The sequence below is a fragment of the Solanum dulcamara genome, chromosome 8, assembly GCF_947179165.1.
Source record: "Solanum dulcamara chromosome 8, daSolDulc1.2, whole genome shotgun sequence".
NCBI classification, from domain to species: Eukaryota; Viridiplantae; Streptophyta; class Magnoliopsida; order Solanales; family Solanaceae; genus Solanum; species Solanum dulcamara.
In genome coordinates, this window is record NC_077244.1 from 72178044 (window position 1) to 72199352 (window position 21309).

A 21309-nucleotide genomic window follows, 5' to 3' on the forward strand; every position below is an offset into this window, starting at 1 on the left:
ACTTTATCTAAATATCACATAAAGTCACTAAACTATTTTAGTAATAAAAAGTCTCTCAACTTTACCTAAATCACACACACACACACACATATATATATATATATATATATATATATATATATATATATATATATATATATATATATATTCGTAACCAAAAGGCACTCAAGTAATTAGTGACTCTCTACAATACTTAGTAATTTAGTGATTTTTTTTGTTAAAGGACAATAGCTTAAGTGATCTCTGTAATACTTGCATAAAATTGAGATTGAGTGACTTTGATGTAATAAAGTGAAAGTTGAATGAACACTTGTAGATTTAACTACATTCCTTGGTGGTCTTGTTCTCTTTCACTTATTGGTATTTCCATAAAGATGGAAAATAAAGGGTTATGGTAGGATTAATTTCCTAAGTGCTTTATATATCCTTATCATGAAACCAAATTAAGTAATTATTCTTTAGAGCTACTAATCTTATCAAGTAAACATACCAAAGGAAACAACTCTTGTAAAAGGATTTTGAAATGCTTTTAGGTAATAATGAGAATCGTGTGAAGGTAACGAACAAAGTAAATAATGAGCAAAAATAAGGAAATTATGCAAGTCCCATCCCAAAATTCTTAAGTACTCTGTAAGCTACAGACTTGATAATTCCTTTAATTGGTGGAGGAAAAAGACAAGTTATGTATGATCAAATGTAAAGTTAGTGGAAATTATTCACACTACTAAAATTTCAAAGCCCAATCATTTCTTTTTCCAATATTCTTCAGACACTTTTAATACTAATCGACATATATGCTCTATACTTTTTATCAATTTTTTTTTCTTTTGGTGATTTGACAATGCAACACATTTGACAATGCTTTAGAAGATAATTTAGCTAGTACAGTAATCACCACTAATTCTATTATGAGTACGAACATAAATTCATCCAAAGATGTTAAGAAAAAAGGGGAATTATAAATTTCAAAAACAAAAAGAAAACACTATCAGAAACCAAACAAAGAGCATTTTTAATGGTATATAGGTACCAACCACCCCTAATTAGGTCCTACACTCATTAATCCGACAAAGTGCATCAAGTTGATAGTAATCGTGGTCTAACGACCAATCTGCTCAGACAGCACACCACCCGTGGCCTGTCCATTTGGTCTCACCCTAAATGGAATTACTCTCTTAGTTATGTTGCGTCCTGATCCGAGTCCCCATGGCACTTTTCTCTTCCTGCAACCTAATAAGTTGGCAAAGCCAATACAAGATTAGGACCCATCGCCTTCATTCTATGCTGACCCCAGCCCAAGCTGGCTTCGTGGGAAGCCTATTCGCACTGCCAAATTGGGTAAAACTTGTGCTTACCCCTAAACAAGGTTAAGAGCACAATACTACTCCTATTCTAACTTGCCCCCTCAATCGACACAGATGTTTAAACTAATGGGAAGCAAGAACTTTAGTATCAGCATAAGAAGTTGATCGGTTGGTAACCCCGTTCACAGATAAAATGAAAGTCTACAGTTAAATGTTTTTCCATGAATGGTAGATAGGATTCACAGTCAGATGCAGTGCACTGATATTATTATCACAATAAACAAGCAGAGGCTCCGGAAGATAAAGGTAAAGATCACGCAATAACTGCTGAGCCCAAAGAATACAAGCAAATAGTGTGCATGGCGTGGCATTCCACCTTTGTGCTAGAGCGAGAAGTAGAAGACTGAGAAATGAGATTATTACCAAAAAATAAGAGAGCTAGAGGTAATAAGAGAGCATTTGAAGGGCGTAGCAATAGACCGTGTTGCAATATACCAGCAACATACCATAAAATGCATTTTGACTGCTGCAAAATGATTTAGGCCGGAGGAGACTGCAAATTCTGGCTACAGTGTTAGCAGCATAAGAAATATCTGGATGTGTTACTAATGGAGAAGTCAACTAAAGAGTCCAAACACAAAACAGAAGAAGACAGCAGCGTGGCAACTTGCCTGCAACCAATAAGGCCGGCCCAATCAAGAATATCCCGAATATACTTAGCTTGAGAAATATGAAGACATGCAGAAGTGTGAGAAACATGAACTCTAAGGAAAAGATGAACATTTTCAAGATCATTAATAGAAAACTCAGCATATAGCAGGTTGGAAAACCATGATAACAAAGAAAATCAGAATCTGTAAGGATAGTATCAGGAGAAGATATAGATATTGATTACCATATTCATAAACGAATAAAGAGTTACCAACTCGGCTACTATGAAATTCCTGAGAGATGAGAAAGTGGCCAAAGCACGCAAACCAAGCACCAGGTGCCTGTATGGAACTTACAGACATAATCAGGGATAGTGAGAGTCCTGAAAGCCTTGCGGTTGCTCCATATAAATAGTCTCAGTCAATAAACCATTAAGAAAGGCATTTTTAATGTCAGACCCTAGACCCCACTTGTGGGATTCCACAGGGTATGTTGTTGTTGTTGTTGTTGACCAATGACCACAAGATAAGGTAATAAGGGAAAACACCAGTCTAACAGTAGAAGGACGAATCAGTTGATTGAATGTCTCACCATAAGACTATGTATAACCTTGGCTACCAAACGAGCCTTACATCGATGGAGAGAGTTATCAACTTTCTGCTTAACCTGACACAGTGTTATCAAAAGTGAAAGCGCAAAAAAACTCTAAGGTCCGTTGGGACTTTAAGTACAAAGCACAAATAAAGCTCTAAGATGATCAAATAGTGCATCTAGTAAGCCTCTCATTATTGATGGATCAGCTATGTTCTCGTTCTTTTAGTTATTCAGACAGTTTTGCTTTTTGCTGATCTATGTTTTATTCTCTGAAAAAGGAGTCTTAAGTGATTTAAGGGTTTCAACTGAATACAATCACGGGAAAACAGATTGACTGCTGAGGCAACTGGAAAATGTTCTGTAAGAGGTATCATTTGTACATTTCTATGTTACTATGTTCATTCTAACGTGATCAAGTAGCTAAATATTGTCAAGATTTTATTCTAGTACTTTTCCTTTTGGAACTTATCAAAAAGGAAATATTGTAGCTTTGTTATGTGAACTAGCAGATTAGAAGCAACTATTAGTTGAGGAAGGGAAGTAGAAACTAAAGGAAGAAATAGATCTTCTAGAATTATAGTCTCCAGAAGGTAGTTTTTTAAAAAACTAAAAACAAGATTGGCAGTATATACTGTCTTCTACTTAGATTAACAATAGACTTAATGCTCTAAAGTGAGGATCAATGAGCTTATTTCTTAGAGGTCTATGTGAACTTTCACAAAAGTAGTGAAGAAACGTGAATGATCTTATTTGTGCAGGTTCAGGCAGTGTGCAGCATGAAAAGGATAGACAGGAATAACAGAAACAGACCTCAGGTTTGCGAACCTTGAAATATGGATGGTGGCTATCAGATGCAATATTACCCTATGGTCTTCAGCCTACAGAAAAAAACCCCATCTCTCAGTTAGGCCATTCGTGGAATTTCCTGACAAGATGCCACATGGATCCTTGTGGTGGATCTCACCAACTCAGCAATGAAAACGCATCAGCTCTTTCCTTTCTGGTTCCCAAGTAGTCAAAACTCCAAAGGAAAATACCAACTTCCGAAAACTAGGATATTGCCATTTGCCTCGTGTATTGCCAACTTCATCTCCTCCTGACTGGTGAACCAAGTGATGCAGGAATTGGAATTAGGTTGCCTGAATTATACAAAATGTTATAGCAGACACGGGTGCTTGATAAACTAATGAACAGTTGAAATATGCATTAAAAGGTTGATGTACGTAATAGCTGATTTGATTTGTGAAAAAAATCTTGGCATTAAGGTGTTGCAAAATATCAAGTGCATGTCTTGATCATAATAAGTTTACCACAATATTTGGTAGAAAATGGTTCTACTGATATATGCACGAGATGTTATTCAAATATTTTTTCAATAATCAAATTCAGGGCATATTATACAAATTCTCCTATTTTATATAGCAGGAATTGACGAGTTAGTGGTCAACTATGGTGGAAAGATCATCTATACTGTCAACTGTTCGAAGCCTATCTATGTTGACTCCCTATCTCTGCAGAATTATGTAAAAAGGGAAGAAGAAAAACAAAGGTAATATCTATACTGAATGTGAATCCATACAACTGCCTTTAAGCATAACGTAAACAGGTGAATCCTCGTGTAAGTATATTAAAATGACTAGCTTCTAATCATTAAAACAAATATAATGCCTTCAAATAGGTGGAAGGAAAGGCAGAAAATTATAGGATATGAGGCAAGTAACCAGCAGCATTTCAGATCACATTCTTAAAGCTAAAAATAAACTGCATAATATTGTGAAGAAATTAGTTAATGAACAATTTAAAATAAGATAAACAGCATTTAGTCTCAGTAGGTAATCAGCTGGGAAAATTACCTAAAAGTAATAGCTAAGTCACTTTCTTCAACTTCCATCTTCAGTCATTACGTCTTTACTTCAAGTGCAAAAGTATGTTCCTCATCACAACCTAGATAAGAATCACACATGAAATAGAGTTTGTATCCTCATTCCAGCTTCAGCAGTGGCGGTGAATTCAAGCTTGATCCTTGACTTCCTCTGAAGATTAACCCTCTTAATAGCTACTAATTGGTTGCTTTTAATATCACCAACAACAAGCCACCATCCTTCTTCCTTGTCTATAGGGTATCTAGGCGCAAGAACAGGTCCAACCTCAGTTCTACGCTCAACATTTACCTGTAAAGTCACATTGTCTCCAGCTCTCCCATTACCACCGTCCAGCACATCATATGTCAAATCAATGTATGGGTACCGCTTGCAGAAATGATCAATATCCATAAGTTGTGACTCTGACATTTGCAAGAGCTCATGTCTCTCATCATCTTCCATCTCCACTAAATCAAACACAGTCTCTACACTCTTTCCTGGATTCTCTTGGTACTTCTTAGCCAATTCCTTTGTGAAGTGTGGAAGTTGAAGAAGCTCAGAATCATGCCCCCACATTCCTTGAGTGATCATCTGGCTCACCTCCATTGCTAGAAGTGCTAGATCCAGCCATCCATTACTGGATATTACATCAACCATTTCTTGAAGCAATCTCCTAGCAGAAAGAAGTACCTCTTTCTGGTCAGAAGCAAGATTTCCACCTACCATTTGCTAGAGAAGTGGGCTTGTAACAGAGCATTAGCCTTGACATCAGGGTCTGTGTAATTGGCATTCCCAAAAGAGAAGCGCTGATGATTAATTAACCTTCTTATCAACTCCTCTTCACCGGGTCTTATTGGAAGCTGTTCATACTCCGTTGCTGAAGCCAAAATTTCAAGCAAGTCCTTCAACTTCGTTATGGAGGTCAAAGAAGTGCTAAAACGTTCTATGGTCATGTAACTGATGTAGTAATATGATGCAATCCTTCCATGATTCAGGGGTGAAAGCAAGACGTCATCTACCACAGTAACACATTTGCTTGATTCCAAGTCACTGATAGTATTCTCCACCAGATCTGAGAGGTGATCTGAAATATGCCTGTGACTAACACCCTGAAGATTATAGTAGTTTGGATTTTGAGTGAGCCTTCTGTACATAAATGTCCATGTAAGATCTACAGCATCTTGCTTGTTCTGAATAACTCCAACAACAATCTCCGTGTTGAAATTGTCATGGAGATAGTGCTGTAAATGGCTCTCAACTGGGAATGCTTCATACAGGAAATTCTTGTCGTAGTCCTTGCGTGGTGCATGGCAGAGGATGACACACTTCCCCGAGGTATCTACAAGAGGTCGACTGGCATGCCCATCATCTGCAATAAATCACTCACTGGATAATCACTGTGCATATTTTCCCTACCATCATGGTACTGCGTTCCCATAACCACCATCAGATGGGCAGAGAGGCACACTCCCCAACACATTTTACTGCTCATCACACATACCTGAATCCATCCAGTTTCAAACAATGTCTTCACTATATCCTTATCAGTGCCAGACAAGCCTTCATGCAAGCAACCCACACCATACGTTAGTGTTTCTTTTAGCACAGGCTCGTTGATTCTCTCCACAAAACGCTCCAGCTCTGTTCCAGATTTCAGAAAAAACACAGGTATGCCTTTGTTGTCCATGCTTGTGTAAGTCATTAGATCCTTCGCAGCGAGGCGTGCAAGCTTCCTTGTGGGGACATACACTATTGCTGGTTTTCCTTGCCTTGCATGTTGTACTACTGCAGTGTATGTGAGTTTTGTCATGGCTTTGCATCCTAGCTTCAACGTTAGCAATATCAACACCCTGAATATGTATGTCCAGTGGCACAGGCCTGACACAAGGAGGAAAGTTGAAAAGTCCATGAGATGTAGCCCCAATCCATTGCCCCAAATCCTTGACATTAGCAAGGGAAGTTGACAAAACAACAATACGAATCTTGTTCTCAACCTGGCTTGAGATATATCACACCCGAGAGACAATCATCTCTAGCACTGCACCACCTTGGCCACCAATCAGGTGCAGTTCGTCAACAATGAAAAGAATTACTTGCCGAACATACTTGCACTGTTTCCAATGGCGAGATAAAGCATCCCATTTCTCAGGCGTGCTAATGATTAACTGACCCTTCTCTAACAGCTTCAAATCAGTCATCGTGTCCCCAGTTAATTCAACCACTCTCATTCCAAGAGTCTCCAAATTTCTTCTTACAATCACTGTATCGCTCCTTAGCAAGAGCCTCAAGGGGAGCTATATACACTGCATGTAAAATACTATCAGGTCCTTTCTGATGATTTCTTAATATGGAAAATTCAGCACAAATGGTCTTCCCACTACCAGTTGGAGCTGCAACCAAGACATTGTCATCTGAGTTGCACAAGACTGTAAAAACCTGAGTTTGAACTGGAATGAAATGGCTTAAAATCTTGATAAAGCGCTTCATGAGCTGGATTCCTCAATGCAGTAACTGGTAGAGGTTGCAAGTCTAGCAACTCGGTGGGAGAGGATACTTCTCTGGTAAAGTCAGGTGCCAGAAAGAAACTGGTAAAACAGTTTGGGACCCTAGCCATCTGTCAGACACAACGCGGATGAAGTATTGAGGAGGCAATGGTTCATCAATTGGAACAGTGAAGTTCAAAGTATGGTCCTCATCAATATACTGCTTCTTCAGCATGAAATATTCATGATGAAGAATTCGCTCCCTATCATTATCTTCTACAATAACCCAGAAAGGTTCTACATAACCATGGACCTTGTCCTCCCACTGGAAATCTGGTGTGGTAGTCAATTCTACCCTCAGGATCGATCGAGTAATTGGGTGAACATGTGCTGCAAGGTTGAGCTTTGGGAACTGATGAATGAACTTGTGAAGTGTTCTTCCCTGCTTCGGGAAACGAATAAGCTCCCCTAATTCTTGTGATGAAAGATCATAATACCGCTCCCAAGCCAAATCTTTCTTCTCCAATCTCATCAAGATTTCATTTGGAATGCCATGGAATTGGCAAAGTGGTGTCTGTACACTCCACATCCTCTTACTTATCATCTTACACCATTTCAAAGCCTTATCAGCTAACAGAGCCCATCCTCTTTTCAAAACTATCTCAAAAAGGGCTCGCATTATATACACCATGTCCGATGACAAAGACAACGCTTCAAGCTTCAGCTGTGAAATATATGCCTGCAGTTGAACATTGATCTTGGCACTGGGCTCCTCAAGACTATCTTTTATAGAAACGGGAACCCGATCCAGAAGCTTTGCCAATTCCATTTTCTCATCCTGCCTTACTGTTACACATTTGAACTCCTCACTGAGAGAGAAGAGTCTAGAAAGCTCAATATCACCCATTGTTGGTTTCAAGTGCTCATTGTATGTGGAAATTGACCCATGAGTTACGTAGTAACAGCTAGCAATGCGACCCAAGTCAGTCACCTGGAAATATTCACTCTTCCTATCATACTTAATCAGGTTGTTTTTGTCCAGTAATGTAGCTGCGGAATGAACCAAGTCAGCACACCTTTCCTCCAAAGCATCTTCAGTTTTGAGACCATCAGCAGCAAGACCATAAAGACTGGGATTTCGTACTATTTGAACATAGAGAGGTTAAGTATAGAGGATCCTCCTGCATGCCTCTTCGGCATTCTGCACCGTCCCAAGGACAATCTCTGCGTTCAACTGATCAGGCAACTTAGATATGAACTGACTTTCAATAGGAAGTTGCTGATTCATTAAAGAAAGATAATATTTCAGTGAACTGTGTCCAGTTATGATTATTCCTTCACCATAACTGTCATATTGAGGCCTTCCAGCACGGCCAAGCATCTGCATAACATCAAGGGGACTCAGTTCAGTCCAGGCTCCTTTCTCAGGGTTGTATATCTGGGTGCCTTTTATAATGACAGTATGTGCAGGTAAATTGACACCCCAAGCTAAGGTTGTTGTTGAAACCAGAACTTGCACATGGCCATCAGCAAAGAGGTACTCCACAAGTTGACGATCGCTCCTAACCAACCCCGCATGATGAATTGAGAAACCATATGATAAAAGATCCTTGAGATCATTGTTCTTGACAAGATCTATGTGAGACTGAAGAATTTCTCGAGTAGAACTATCCTCCTTTAAAAACTTACCTAGTGTGTCATTAGCAAGTGCAGTATCTCATATTGCACGAGCTGTTCTAGTTGTTTCCTTCCTTGAGTGGACAAAAATAAGCACTTTCTGCTTTCCTGCCACACTGGTTACCTTCTCATAGCAAACATCATTCATTAGCTGGAATCTCTGCAACGGCTTCTTAACAGTAATTCCAATATACTGTTGAGCCAACGGGACAGGTCTGTAGCTATTGTCAAAATGGAAGAGGCCTTTGTTCAGATCAACTCTCAAAAACTCTGCCACATCCTCAAAATTTGGTAGAGTCGCTGACAACCCAACCAGGCGGATATGCTCTTTCGTGATCTCAATTTGTCTGATAGTTCTTGCAATTAAACTTCCAAAACAGGACCTCTGTTGTCATGCAGGAGATGAATCTCATCAATGATAAGAAGTTTAACAAGCTGTGTATATGTGCGATCCCCCGACTTTCTGGTTATGATATCCCATTTCTCCGGAGTTGTCACAATAATTTGAGTTTCTTCAATCTGTTGACGAGTTAGTGACTGATCTCCACTCAATTCTTTCACAGTGACACCATAGTGTTCCAAACGGCTGAAGAGATTGCCAACTACTTCAGCAACAAGGGTTTTCATTGGCGCCACATAGACAATCTTATAATTGTTATGATTGAAAGATCCATCTTCCTTACGGTTCAATCCAATTTGATGAAGTATAGTGAGCCTAGCTACATTAGTCTTGCCAGCTCCTGTGGGAGCACACAGTAAGATGTTCTCGGGGGAAAATAGGGCTGTTTCATATACTTTACTCTGCACCCTGTTCAATTGGATCATCCCTGTGAAAGCTGGTTGTGCCCACTGTGGAAGGGAAGAGATGTTCACAAGCTTTTCTCCAGGAGCTAATGGCTTTGGCTTCAATACTGGCACATGAACTTCCTCATAAACCTTCATATGATTCCTATATGATCCTGCCGGAAGCTCACAGTTTTTATTTGCCATCAACAGACCACCCTGATGGAAGGCGAGGCTGTCAAGATCGAGCAAGAATGCTGGGCCATCAACCAACCATTATCAAGATCATCACCATCTGCACCAGTCGCGTCTTTAAGCTACCTAGCTTCTTCCCTAGAGCTTTTCTCCAAATTCTTCTGTCTCTCCTTCACAGTTGCCCTAGTAGTAGCATGCAACTGTTGTAATATTGCAGCATGATCTGGCCCCAACCTCAACATCTCTTGTTCAATTTTCTTCCTCTTTTCTTGGTCTTCAGCCCTTGCAAGACGAGTACATCACACACTACCTTTAGCCGGTTTCGCAGAAAATACTTGATGAGATTAAACTTGTCATATTGCAGATGCACCAGCAGCTTTGTTTCCATGTCACGAACATCACCACTTTCAGCAAGAATTTTAAGAACCTCTTCAGCAAGCTTTTGACTCTGTCGTGGATCAATCTGCTCATAAGCCAGAGAAATCTTTCTTTGAAGCCAATAAGCATCTATATACCGAACTTCAAAGCCATTCCTTCATCAGCTTCCTGCAATACCTCCTCATCGATGCCACTACCCATCTTCATAGTTTCAGCAACATTAGCTTCCAGCTGCACATACTCATCCTCTTCTTCATCATCTGGCACCACATCAAGATCACTTTCTTCCCCGTCTTCTTCATTCTCCTCAAAATGAACAGCTACACCAACATCATCATCATAAATCGCTTCATCATCACGATCGCCATCACATTGATAATCGGTAATAAATCTCCCAATCGACACAAACTTATCAAATACCTGATTTGATATGGACTCATGCAACAGCTTCTCAATCTCCATCTTTTTCTTATTGAGATTTTAACACAGCCAAAATCTCATCAGCCGCGGCACTCACAATGTTGAGAGGCTATCCACATAGTTGATGCTGAATCAAACTGAGCATGGACTCATAAGCAGCCCTAGTTTCCTTAGTTTTCGGTTGGTAAATTCCTCCTTCCTCTGCCCTCCAATTAAGAACAGAAGTTTCTTCTTCCGGAACCCTCCGTCTCTTATTGTTCTGCATAGTGGCCTCAGAGACAACAACTCGTTCCCGTTTCTTCTTCTCAATTTTCTCCGGCGGCGTACTCCGGTAAACACGATCTCCAAACTTTTTAGGGTCGATTTTCCCATACAGAGACTCAGCTTCACCAGAGGCTTCATGCAACCCATAATAACTTGTCGGGACACGATCGGAATCTGCCATATCCAATCGGAATTCAGAAATCAAAAGTTATCGGCGAATTTTATTGTTACAGAGAATATAAAGTGAATTGAGTTTCAGTGATAGACGAATTTGTTGGATATATTGGCGCCCAATTTTATAATGCTACAAACCACAAGTTAACTAGAAATTAAAAGGAAAGACTATTTTGCCTATAATTCTATTTAAATATGAATTAAACTAGTTAAAGATTACCAAAAGCTAAACAGTTTAGGATTACTCATAAAGTGAATGTCAATTTATTCTAAAATACTTGGTGAGCAAGTTAATTAATTTGCTTGGAGGTCAAGTTAACTATGAACCGACCTAATTACTTTGGGATTAATCTAGTGATTAATGGTATCTAAAATATTCCCTAGAGTCCAAGTTGTTTTATTCCTATTGGTAGGAGGATTTCCTATGATAAAATCCTTCTTGAATTCCTTGTCGAATTCTGTTGTGTATTATTTTATAACAAAAAAGTACTTCCACAAAAGAAATAAGTCTTGGTAAATTCTCCGAGACCCGATTTATTTTTATTAGGATTAAAATGTTTGAATTTAAATAATTATAATTATATTTTTAAATTTAAATAATGAATAATTAAGACTATTTATTTTTCAATATACGAATGTGCATAATTTATTTATTTATAAACATAACAAATATACGATTCAAATAAAAAGGTTATTACACATAAGAAGAATATAAATTTAATAAAATAAAATAAACAATTATGTCCGCTAATGATGGTGGAGATGATTTATAATGATGGTGGTGGTGGATATGATAATAATTGGTGCTAATGGCTAGTATTGGTGATTGTGATGATGGTTGTCATTGATGTTGTAGTGATTATCGTAATGGTGTCGATTGGTGGTGATTTTGATGGTGAAATTGCTTGATATTAATAATTGGTGATAGTGATGGTGGTAATTGATGATGTATTGATGGTAGTTAGTGTCAATTTTAAGTTATTATGGTGGAGGTAATTGGTAGTTGGGATTGGCCACAACAGTGGTAGTGACTTATAACGGTGGTGGAGGGGACAAAAGTGATGATGACGGTGGTGGTGATAGGTATAATTATAATGATGGAGATGGTAAATGTGGTAGCAATTGACAGTGATGGTTGTGATGTCAAAGGTGGTTGACGATTGTAATGATGATTGATAGTGAGTGATTGTGGCAATGACAGTAAAAATATTATCGAGAATGACTATATTATGAATCGCCCAGAAGTTGTGCTTCACAAATCATTTGAGAACGACTATAATCCCTAATGTCATGCAAAAATAAATGTAATCGAGAAACTTAACATCAGTTATGGCCGCTGAGGAGTCTCCAGTGTTGAACTTTTCATTGTTTGACATGCATTTATTTTCCCTTGCCTTGGACAACTTTACCAACAAAGTATTCAATCCCTATTCTCAAATAAATAGACACCATTTTGCGTGTTAATTTAGAAACTACACTAAATTATAGGCTTGTTAATTTCATTTTATCAAGCCACTTAAAATTTGTTACTAACCCTTAAAATTCTATAAGAGCAGTTCTTGTAGGATTTTCCATGACTAAATTTAGACATGTATGTTCTTAAGCTCTATTCTCTTCTATCTGGCCATCTCCACAACATCACTAACAATATTGAGAAACTGAGACTTAAGAGAACAAGTTCATCTAAGGTGGTGCCGTTTTCATCCTTGTTTAATGGTCCCATCGATCACTTGCAAAGAAAGAATAAACCAAGAAATATAACTTTCTTAATATCAAGTTCTCACTGCTGAGGAAGAATCATATCTTGTCCCTGAGTCATCTACAACACAAAATTGTGACCACCTCTCACACGGATGAGAGAACCAAATCTCATCACAACTTAAAATTGACTATGAATGATGAGTTGTCCAAGATGTTTATAAGTGACAAAAACAAGCTACTCTGAAAACAGGGAATTACTGGATATAAACATAATAATGAGAGGAATGTACATTACTTAAGACCTAAAGCAACTTATAGTAACATGATGGGAAATATTTATCTTCAGCTATCAAATATTACCCAGAGAAACTTCCTATCACCTTGATTTTGAACTTCTCCTTGAAACTTTCATCACTTGAGTGCAACTTTAGCCTATCGGAGCAAAAGCTCACACGCATTTCTTCAGGAGGCGAAAGAGATGTTTCTCCTATCACCTTGATTTCAAACTTCTCCTTGAAACCTTCATCCACTTGAGTGGAACTTTACTGCCTGTTGGAGCAAAAGATCACAAACAATTCTTTGGGAGGCGAAAGAGATGCATAAACAGATCTTCCCTGGATATGCCTGTGATGACACAATTAATTTCAGTTTACCCTGTTAGGGTGTTCGGATCCCAAGCTTGATGAGAGCAAATGGCTAGGTGGTGGTGACATATCATGGATGATACTGGCTGATTCTAATTTTTTGGAATGGGTACCTTGCATGACCAATACCAATTTTCCAAACATTTCCCTATGGACTGGTGCTATCATGTCACACCGAGTCAAAACATCAAGTGAACTGACAATTCCTCTTTTAACTAGTATAGAAAGAGCTGTTGACACCCCTTTGGAGATTATCTCCTTCCTCTCAATATCATAGTTGTCAACCACAATTAGTAGGAACTCGAGAAGAGTACGGGTCACTTCAATATAATTGGGTATAGAGTTCACCATCAAAAGAATTGCAGGCTCAATGTTCATTACATTATCAGTGATTTCATCAAAGAAAAGCCAATCATAAAACAATGCAAGCTTCGAGTTTGCTTCGACATAACTCTTCCTGCACGACGTCAATAGCCAACCAATCACAGCCCATCTGGGTAAGATGTCTGGTTGCATTATTTCACTGGATGGATGAACAGAACAGCATATAAACCTAACAATGTCCGTTAAAATGACTTCTCTCCCAGGTACTCCAACGAACTTCTTAGCAAACCAAACCTGGTACCTCTTTTGATTACCCAACTTGACACGTGTAAGCAAAAACCTCAATTTTGTTTCCATTTCAGGAGTTATTCGAAGCAAAAAGTATGAACTTGGAGTTTTTGTGAGGTAAATTTGTGAAATATCTTTAAATCCATCCACCCCAAACTGTCTTGGATTCAATAACAAGTCTTTCCATATGGCTTTAAACTCAGTTATATGAACCAAGTCTTGCAAAAGCCTAATTAAGTCCCTCCCCATCTTCAAACACAAAGGAAACTGTTCCCTCAAAAGTCGAACACAGAATACAACCTCCATTCTCTTCAATCCATCAATCATTGGATTACTTGGTACTCTATAATGATCGGCCAATAACCGAAGGAACACATACACCCCCTTATTCAAAATCAATGGTTCTTCCTCTAATAAACAATCCCAATTGGCTAAAAACAGTGAAACCATCTCCAAGCACAACCACAAATTCCCCTCACTAAAATCCCCACCTACAATTTGCCTTAAAAGAGACACCAAAAATTTATCAAATCCTATAGCCAAAACATTCAACATCTCTTTAGTAACCCATAAAATCTGAACTTTCACCGAGTCAAGCAATTTCGCATACAATTCATCAACAATCTTGACAAGCATACACGTAAAGAAATCATATCCATCAGTAATAATTGCATGTAGGTGCTTCATATGAACTTCAGCCAAGTTAGGTTGGGATAAAATGCCAAAGATTATAGCTTTATTCAGGTTTGAGTATTCCTCTTGTGTTAGCACTTTTAAGGAAAATGGTGGGTTTAATTGGGGTTTAAGAAACTCAAAAGATTCTCTAAAAGACACTTCAATTGAATTTTCAGCTTCATGGATTCCTCTTTCAGTAAGCTTTACAGCCATTTATGGTGTATGAATCAAAATAGATACAAGATGAAACACTAAAAACAGCTACATAAGCGTACCTTACACTATTTTTTTTCAGAAACAAACATAGGAACTTGCTGATAGAGTTGGAAAGTTTGTTAGGTTCTTCGCCGGAAAATCACCACCGGCGGGGAGGTAAGCGGAGGTTGTATAGGTCCTGCAAATTGCCGTCGGTTTTCTCCTCTTTTACCCTTTTTTTTTTTTCCTCTGTGCTTAACTTACATTCAAACTTGTTCCAATTAGAGACACTCTAATTTAGAGAAAATGACCAAAATATCCTTAACGCGAGTAATGATTTATTTTGATTCTTAATATATTTTACTTAACTAAAATAGTCTTTAATGTATAACAAATGTGTTTATTTTAATTCTTAATATATTTCACTTAATTGAAATGATTCTTAATGTATAATAAAATGTATTCATTTTAGTTCTTTACCTTAAACCTAATAGATAAATGTAACATTATTTTTTATTAAAACATCTGTTAGGTTTAGGATAAAGGACAAAAAAAATACCCTTTGTTATATTTTAAGGACCATTTCAATCAATTGAAATATATTAAGGACTAAAATGAACATATTTGTTATAAATTAATGACCATTTTTATCATGTAAAATATATTAAGTACCAAAATAAAACATTACCCATATATTAAGGACCATTTTGGTCATTTCCTCCTCTAATTCACATTAAAATATATCATTTGGGCAACTATTACCTAACTAATAAATAAAATAGAGTGAAATTCAATAACTTTAATTTAGCCAAACTATCAAATGAGAGAATGATCGTAAACTTTGATTAATTAATCAGGAAGAAAAATAGATAAGGAAAATATAATTTAGCCCCTTCTATTACTTCTCTCTATGAATTAAAAGGTGATCACATATGATTATTTATATATCTTTTTCATTGTTTTTAGGGACGAACATTGATCGTTTTGATTTTTACTTATTCGTTTTGATAATTAAAATTTCAATTTATGAATAAGAAAATCAAAATTGTTTCGGTTTTCTGTACAATTTGAACCTACTATTTAGGAGAAAGATATATTAGTTTTATTTTATGAAAAGAATTAACTTTAAAACATAGACAAAATCAAAAAATTATAATATTGTACGTGTAAATTTGGATGGGAGCACTTTCATATCATTTTCACAAAGAACTAATTATTAAACAAATCGTACAAATGATAATTTAAAAAATATATATTCAACACTTATAAATAATAATAGTCATATATAAAAAAATTAAAAGAATGTCATTCGCCTACAAAAAAATATGTTTAATATGAGATTTTTTTTGTTGTTGTTGTTTGCATGCTCAACATGAAGTGGGGGTTATTTTCTCTGCCAAATATACATAAAGTATCAAAATGGTACAATTTGATATGGATTGGAGGGTCTAACTGAAACAAGGTCGAGTTAAAATGTCAAAATAAAATTTGAGCTCAAATTTAAAAGTGTGGATATATATTTAATTTTGGAAATTTGACGCCTAAGTTTTGTGTAAAGTAGTTTCATTTATAAGCTATGGAATAGACGATTTGCCAAAATTTAGTAGTCAAAAGTTTTAATCAAATTCAAGTAAAGAAAGAAAGAAAAAAGCCTAAGAAACTATAAGGCTATTCTTTTAATCTTAATCTTCATTGAAAGAAGTTTAATGGATATAATGATAACTATCAAAACAAATAATTGAATAATGATGTAGAAAATGAACTTTTTAAGTTTTGAATATATTGAGAAAGAAAAAGTATTCGTTAAATAGGACATGTTTACAGTTTTATTTTATTATTTAGATTTCCTTCTCTTACTTCACGTAATTTCATTCAAATGCCTTAACCCGTTCAAAGCAAGTGTTTTAAAACACTTTGTAAAAACTCACCTCAACTTGTTCAATTTATAAAACTCACCATAGGTAAAAATTGAAGTTCCAACATATTAGAAATAGTAAAATGTCACTATTAATTATTTTTGTCTCTCATAGGTTGTTTAAAATATCAAAGAGATATAATAATGACCAATATCATTCAACTCATTAAGGTTTTAGTTTTTAACCTTTAAAATAACGTATTAATCAAATAATTTGTTAAGTTTAGCCAATCACTCAAACAAGGGAAAAAATAATCATTTTTTCCCCATATATGTCACATAATCAAAATAATTCTTAATGTATGGAAAAAGTGATCTATTTAATCTTTTATATATATCACATGATTAAATTCATGAAAAAAAATAATTATTTTAGTCTTTAAAAGTAATCATATAAGTCAAAACAATCTATTAAATTTAACTCGTTAAAATTATTATTTGATTATCGTGTACGTACGTCTGCAACAATGGACCGTGCAAATGGCACGCTGAGAAGGACCATACATTTCATTAATGGTCTAGCCGCGCTAATCATCCATAATTGAATAAATTTATAGGACCACTTAATTCCATTATAGGTCTAGATCAGTAAAATTATTGTTCTTTATTATAGGACCACTTAATTCCATTTTTGGGCTGATAGAAGAAAAATGTTCAGCTTTTATTTGCATAAATTTACTCTAATCATTATACAGAAAAAAATAAATATAATTGGCGATCACCTAGCTTTAATTGCACAACTTTAGGTCCTTATTTGAATGAAAATCTTAGGATTAGTGAGCATTCTTGGTTAAAAAAGGACTAGCATGACTGATCTCTCACATATCATCTACTAGTCCAGTTGTCCTCGTAAACAATATCGGAAAACATAATAGAACTATCTTAATTTGTTAAAATGGACGAATAAAATAAAATATTTATTTTTAGTATAAAAATCAAGTAAAATGAAACGGATGTAGTAATATATTTGTAAATAAAAGCATAATTGTTATTCAAATTGTAAAATATGTTTGTCCAAGAGATTAATCTCGATTGCCTTTACTTAAAGGTCACATTTGAAAACAAAAATCAAATCTTCATCATTGCTTGACATTACATTACAGGTAAAACGTGTTTAGTCTTAGTTGAAAATCAAGTCAGTTCCCATGTGGCAAATTTGAAAAAGAAATAATTAATTAAGATAATGATAGTGATGAATCCACCTAAATAAATTAAGAGTTGACTCAGGAAGTGGGTAATTTAGTTAGAGTTACGTTTCAACCTCTTAATGGAATCAAAGTCAAAACAATTATCTAGCATGCTAAAAAAGAAAAAGTTATTATAGTAATTATAATTTGAAATTTTCAAAACAACAATATTTTAGTATTTAATAGGATTCTCTAGCTATATTTTAATATTTATTGAAAATGGTAATATTTGAAGTTGCTATTTCGCCAGATTTGAAAATTTTTTAAAAGAATACAACTAATAGACGACTTAATTCTCTCTTTTCTCTCTTCCTTCATTAACGAACTTAAATCATTTTTCTCAACCTCTATCAATGAGATTCAATTCTTGTATAATGCAATTCGATTGATCAAGTTTGTGGCTAAAAAAAGGAGATCTATACTGACAAATTAAAATCGTGCTAAAATCAATCAAGTATTTCGAATTCAATTTTTATTTGGAATTCTATTTGATTTGAACCTCTAAATTTCGTTTGAATCAACAAGAAATCTACTATTACTTCTACGAAAATTCAGACCGCTACAAGACTTGTTTTGCCAAGTGAATTGGCTAAGCAAGCTGTTTCTGAAGGGACTAAGGTTGTGATTAAATTTACTAGGAACTAGTGTTTGAATTTGGATATCTTTTTGGGTTTTCAATCAATGTAAAAGATGACAGTTTTTTATGTTTGATTTGTAATTGGCTTAAGTAAGATTACTGCATATGAATCAAAGCTTTACTCTTTTGAAAATAAAAATAAAAATTGTTTGAATGTGTTGTTGTGAATTCAACTTTGTTTCGAATTTAATTTTGTTTCAAATTCTCTCAATTGATGGTGAAGACAAAACAAATATTGTATGTATTGTGTAAATCTTATTAGATAAAGAATTTGCTTCGTCATATGGTTTTTTATTAGAAATCAGAACTGTGAAAAAATAATTTGGATACAAATCGTCTGTTGAGTCCGTTACACTTTGATTGGAATACAAACGAAATATAGATACATTTTGATATGTATCTTATAATTGTATTTTTTTTTATATCAAATTTGTATTCTGAATTTACTATCCTATCAATTTTGGTCATAGTAAAAACAATTTAACATATGCATACTAATCAGTTGTGCAGTGTGGATTATGGATACAAATCAAATGTTGAATCGTTTTGAATATTTGTATTAATCGTTTTGGAATACAAAGTGATTGTAAAATATTTTGTTTTGGAATACGATGTGCTTTAGATACATTTTTTTAATCTTATTTAAAGTGATTGTGATACATTTTGTTTTGTGATACGTTTGAAATATTTGTATATTAATCATTTTGTTTGTTGATCTGATTTTGAATACGAATAAAATGTTGAATGGATTTGAATATTTGTATAATAATGGTTTGAGAATACAATGTGCTGCTTTGCTATTTGAATACAATTTTTGTCTGATTGTAATACATTTTTTTTGAAATACAATTAGATATAGGGAGCATTAGTTTTCTGATCATTCATTTGGGAAGATGGAGCGAAGATAATTGTTATGCTGATTACATGATATAGCCTATTATGATTAAAGAGTATGCAACGTTTCAAAATTTAGTGGAGGAGGTTGCTAAACAAATTGGTGTTGATTCGAGATATAATTGCATGAAGCTAAAGTATAAGATTGAAGATAGCAGTGCACCTTTGGAAATACACAACGAGATGGGTATACGTGTGTATGTGTCATTGCAGAAAGATAGCAAAGATTTGTCAAAATATCCTATATGTGTAACTGTTTTTGGAAGGATGCTAAATTCTTTGAAAGAAATCATCAGAAAGAAGGGGTTTGTGATAGTTATGTGAAATCTGAAGTGATATAAATATAAAAAGTATACAAATTAAAATGAATAAAATTTCAAAACGGATGCAATATTCTGACAGAAAACAGTTGTTATATATAGATTTCATACATTTTAAAAAAAATATGAAATCTCTTTTGGCATAATCTTGGAGTGAATACAAACAAAAAAAAATAAGATTCATGAAATATGCATGGTTTTCCAATTTAAAATGGATAGATATACAAAAGTCATACATATCAGAGTGAATACAATTGTAGAGAAATGATACAATTTTCTGGAAAAGTAAACAATTTGAATACGTAATTAAATCATTTAAAGAAAAAATACAATTCTAATTGACATTACTCTAGAGTGGATACAAATTAAAGAGAAAATAAAAGGAATAAATACAAACTAAAGAGAAAATGTTACAATTTTCTGAAAAAGCAATAAATTCGATACGTAATACAATCATTTAAAGAAAAAAAAATACAATTCTAATTGGTTTGATAAAAATATTTGTATCCATTTTCTTTGAAAAATCATGAATATTCGTATGAATACAAAAAATAGAGATATTAAATTCTATAGCTATTCGAATGAAGGAGTAAATGGATATAAAATTGCCTAAAAATATAAATTTCAATATAAAATACAATTCTAATTAGCATTACTTTGGAGTGAATACAAATTAAAGAGAAAAATAAAAGGAATAAATACAAAATAAAGAGAAAAGGCTACAATTTTTTGAAAATAGAGAGAGAAAAAGATGAATACACGTGGGAAAAAAATATAGAATCTTATCTCTACGGGGAAAATAGAGAGAAAAAAATATTTAACCTTTTAGTTAATTTGAATTTAGAGAGAGATAGTATCATGTAATTGAAAGAAAGAGGGGGAAAAAAATCAAATTGTGCATAAAATGTGGATAAAAATCAGATAATTTAGGAGAAGATTTATGATACCATTAATTTGCTACTTGACTAAAATATTATTCTTTTTACAAATATTTTTAAAGTGTAGTTATTTTCAATGAATAAGTTATAAAATTTACCTAGTTAGCTAATTTTTCCTAATTAATTATAATGACTCATATTTGAAATTGTTGTTAACCCTTAAAGAAAAGAATTCACTTGCCAAAATATTCACAATATAAAAAAAAATTCTCAAGAATATGTATGTTCTTTACGAGAATTTGTCATCAATTTGACTAATTATACACGATTGCTAGCTTATCGCAACCATCTTCCTTTATGCATTTCTTTAACGTGCAATGAAAGTCGCCAACTTATATTAGGCCGGCCTTCTTGATGATACCCTTTCATGTTAATATGTATAAGTTAATGACATTCTATAATAAAATAAATGAGCAAAAATAAAAAAAAATATAATTTCATTAATAATAATGAAAATTTTAATATTTATTTATAAATGTAAAAATAATAGAAACTGATAATTTTATAAATACTATTTTAGTGTGCATGCTTTACACATGTGTATCACGTTTAACAATAAATATATAAAAATATTTAAAATAATAATTAACATTAAAATAAAGAGATAAGTGTCAAAAACACACCTAAACTATTCATCTTTTTTTGAGTTTCATACCTAAATTATTGGGAGTGTGAGTCTCATACCTAAACTATTTATGCGCAGGGGCATCCAAATTCGAATCTATAGAATCTATTGGGAAAGACCCACTATACTAGATTTAGCCAATTTGAGTGCGGATGAGGATTCCCCAATAGATTCTACAGAT

At 34.6% G+C, this 21309-nt stretch overlaps 1 protein-coding gene and 1 pseudogene across 1 annotated transcript; both read right to left on the bottom strand.

Annotated features, from left to right (window-relative positions):
- Positions 1-664: 664 nt before the first annotated feature.
- LOC129899462 (DExH-box ATP-dependent RNA helicase DExH12-like) lies at positions 665-10948 on the bottom strand (annotated as a pseudogene).
- A 1537-nt stretch (positions 10949-12485) lies between these two features.
- On the bottom strand, positions 12486-14846 carry LOC129901506 (uncharacterized). Its single transcript, XM_055976706.1, has one exon. The coding sequence runs from the start codon at positions 14628-14630 to the stop codon at positions 13131-13133; it is 1500 nt and encodes a 499-aa protein (XP_055832681.1). The 5' UTR covers positions 14631-14846; the 3' UTR covers positions 12486-13130.
- Between the last annotated feature and the right edge of the window lie 6463 nt (positions 14847-21309).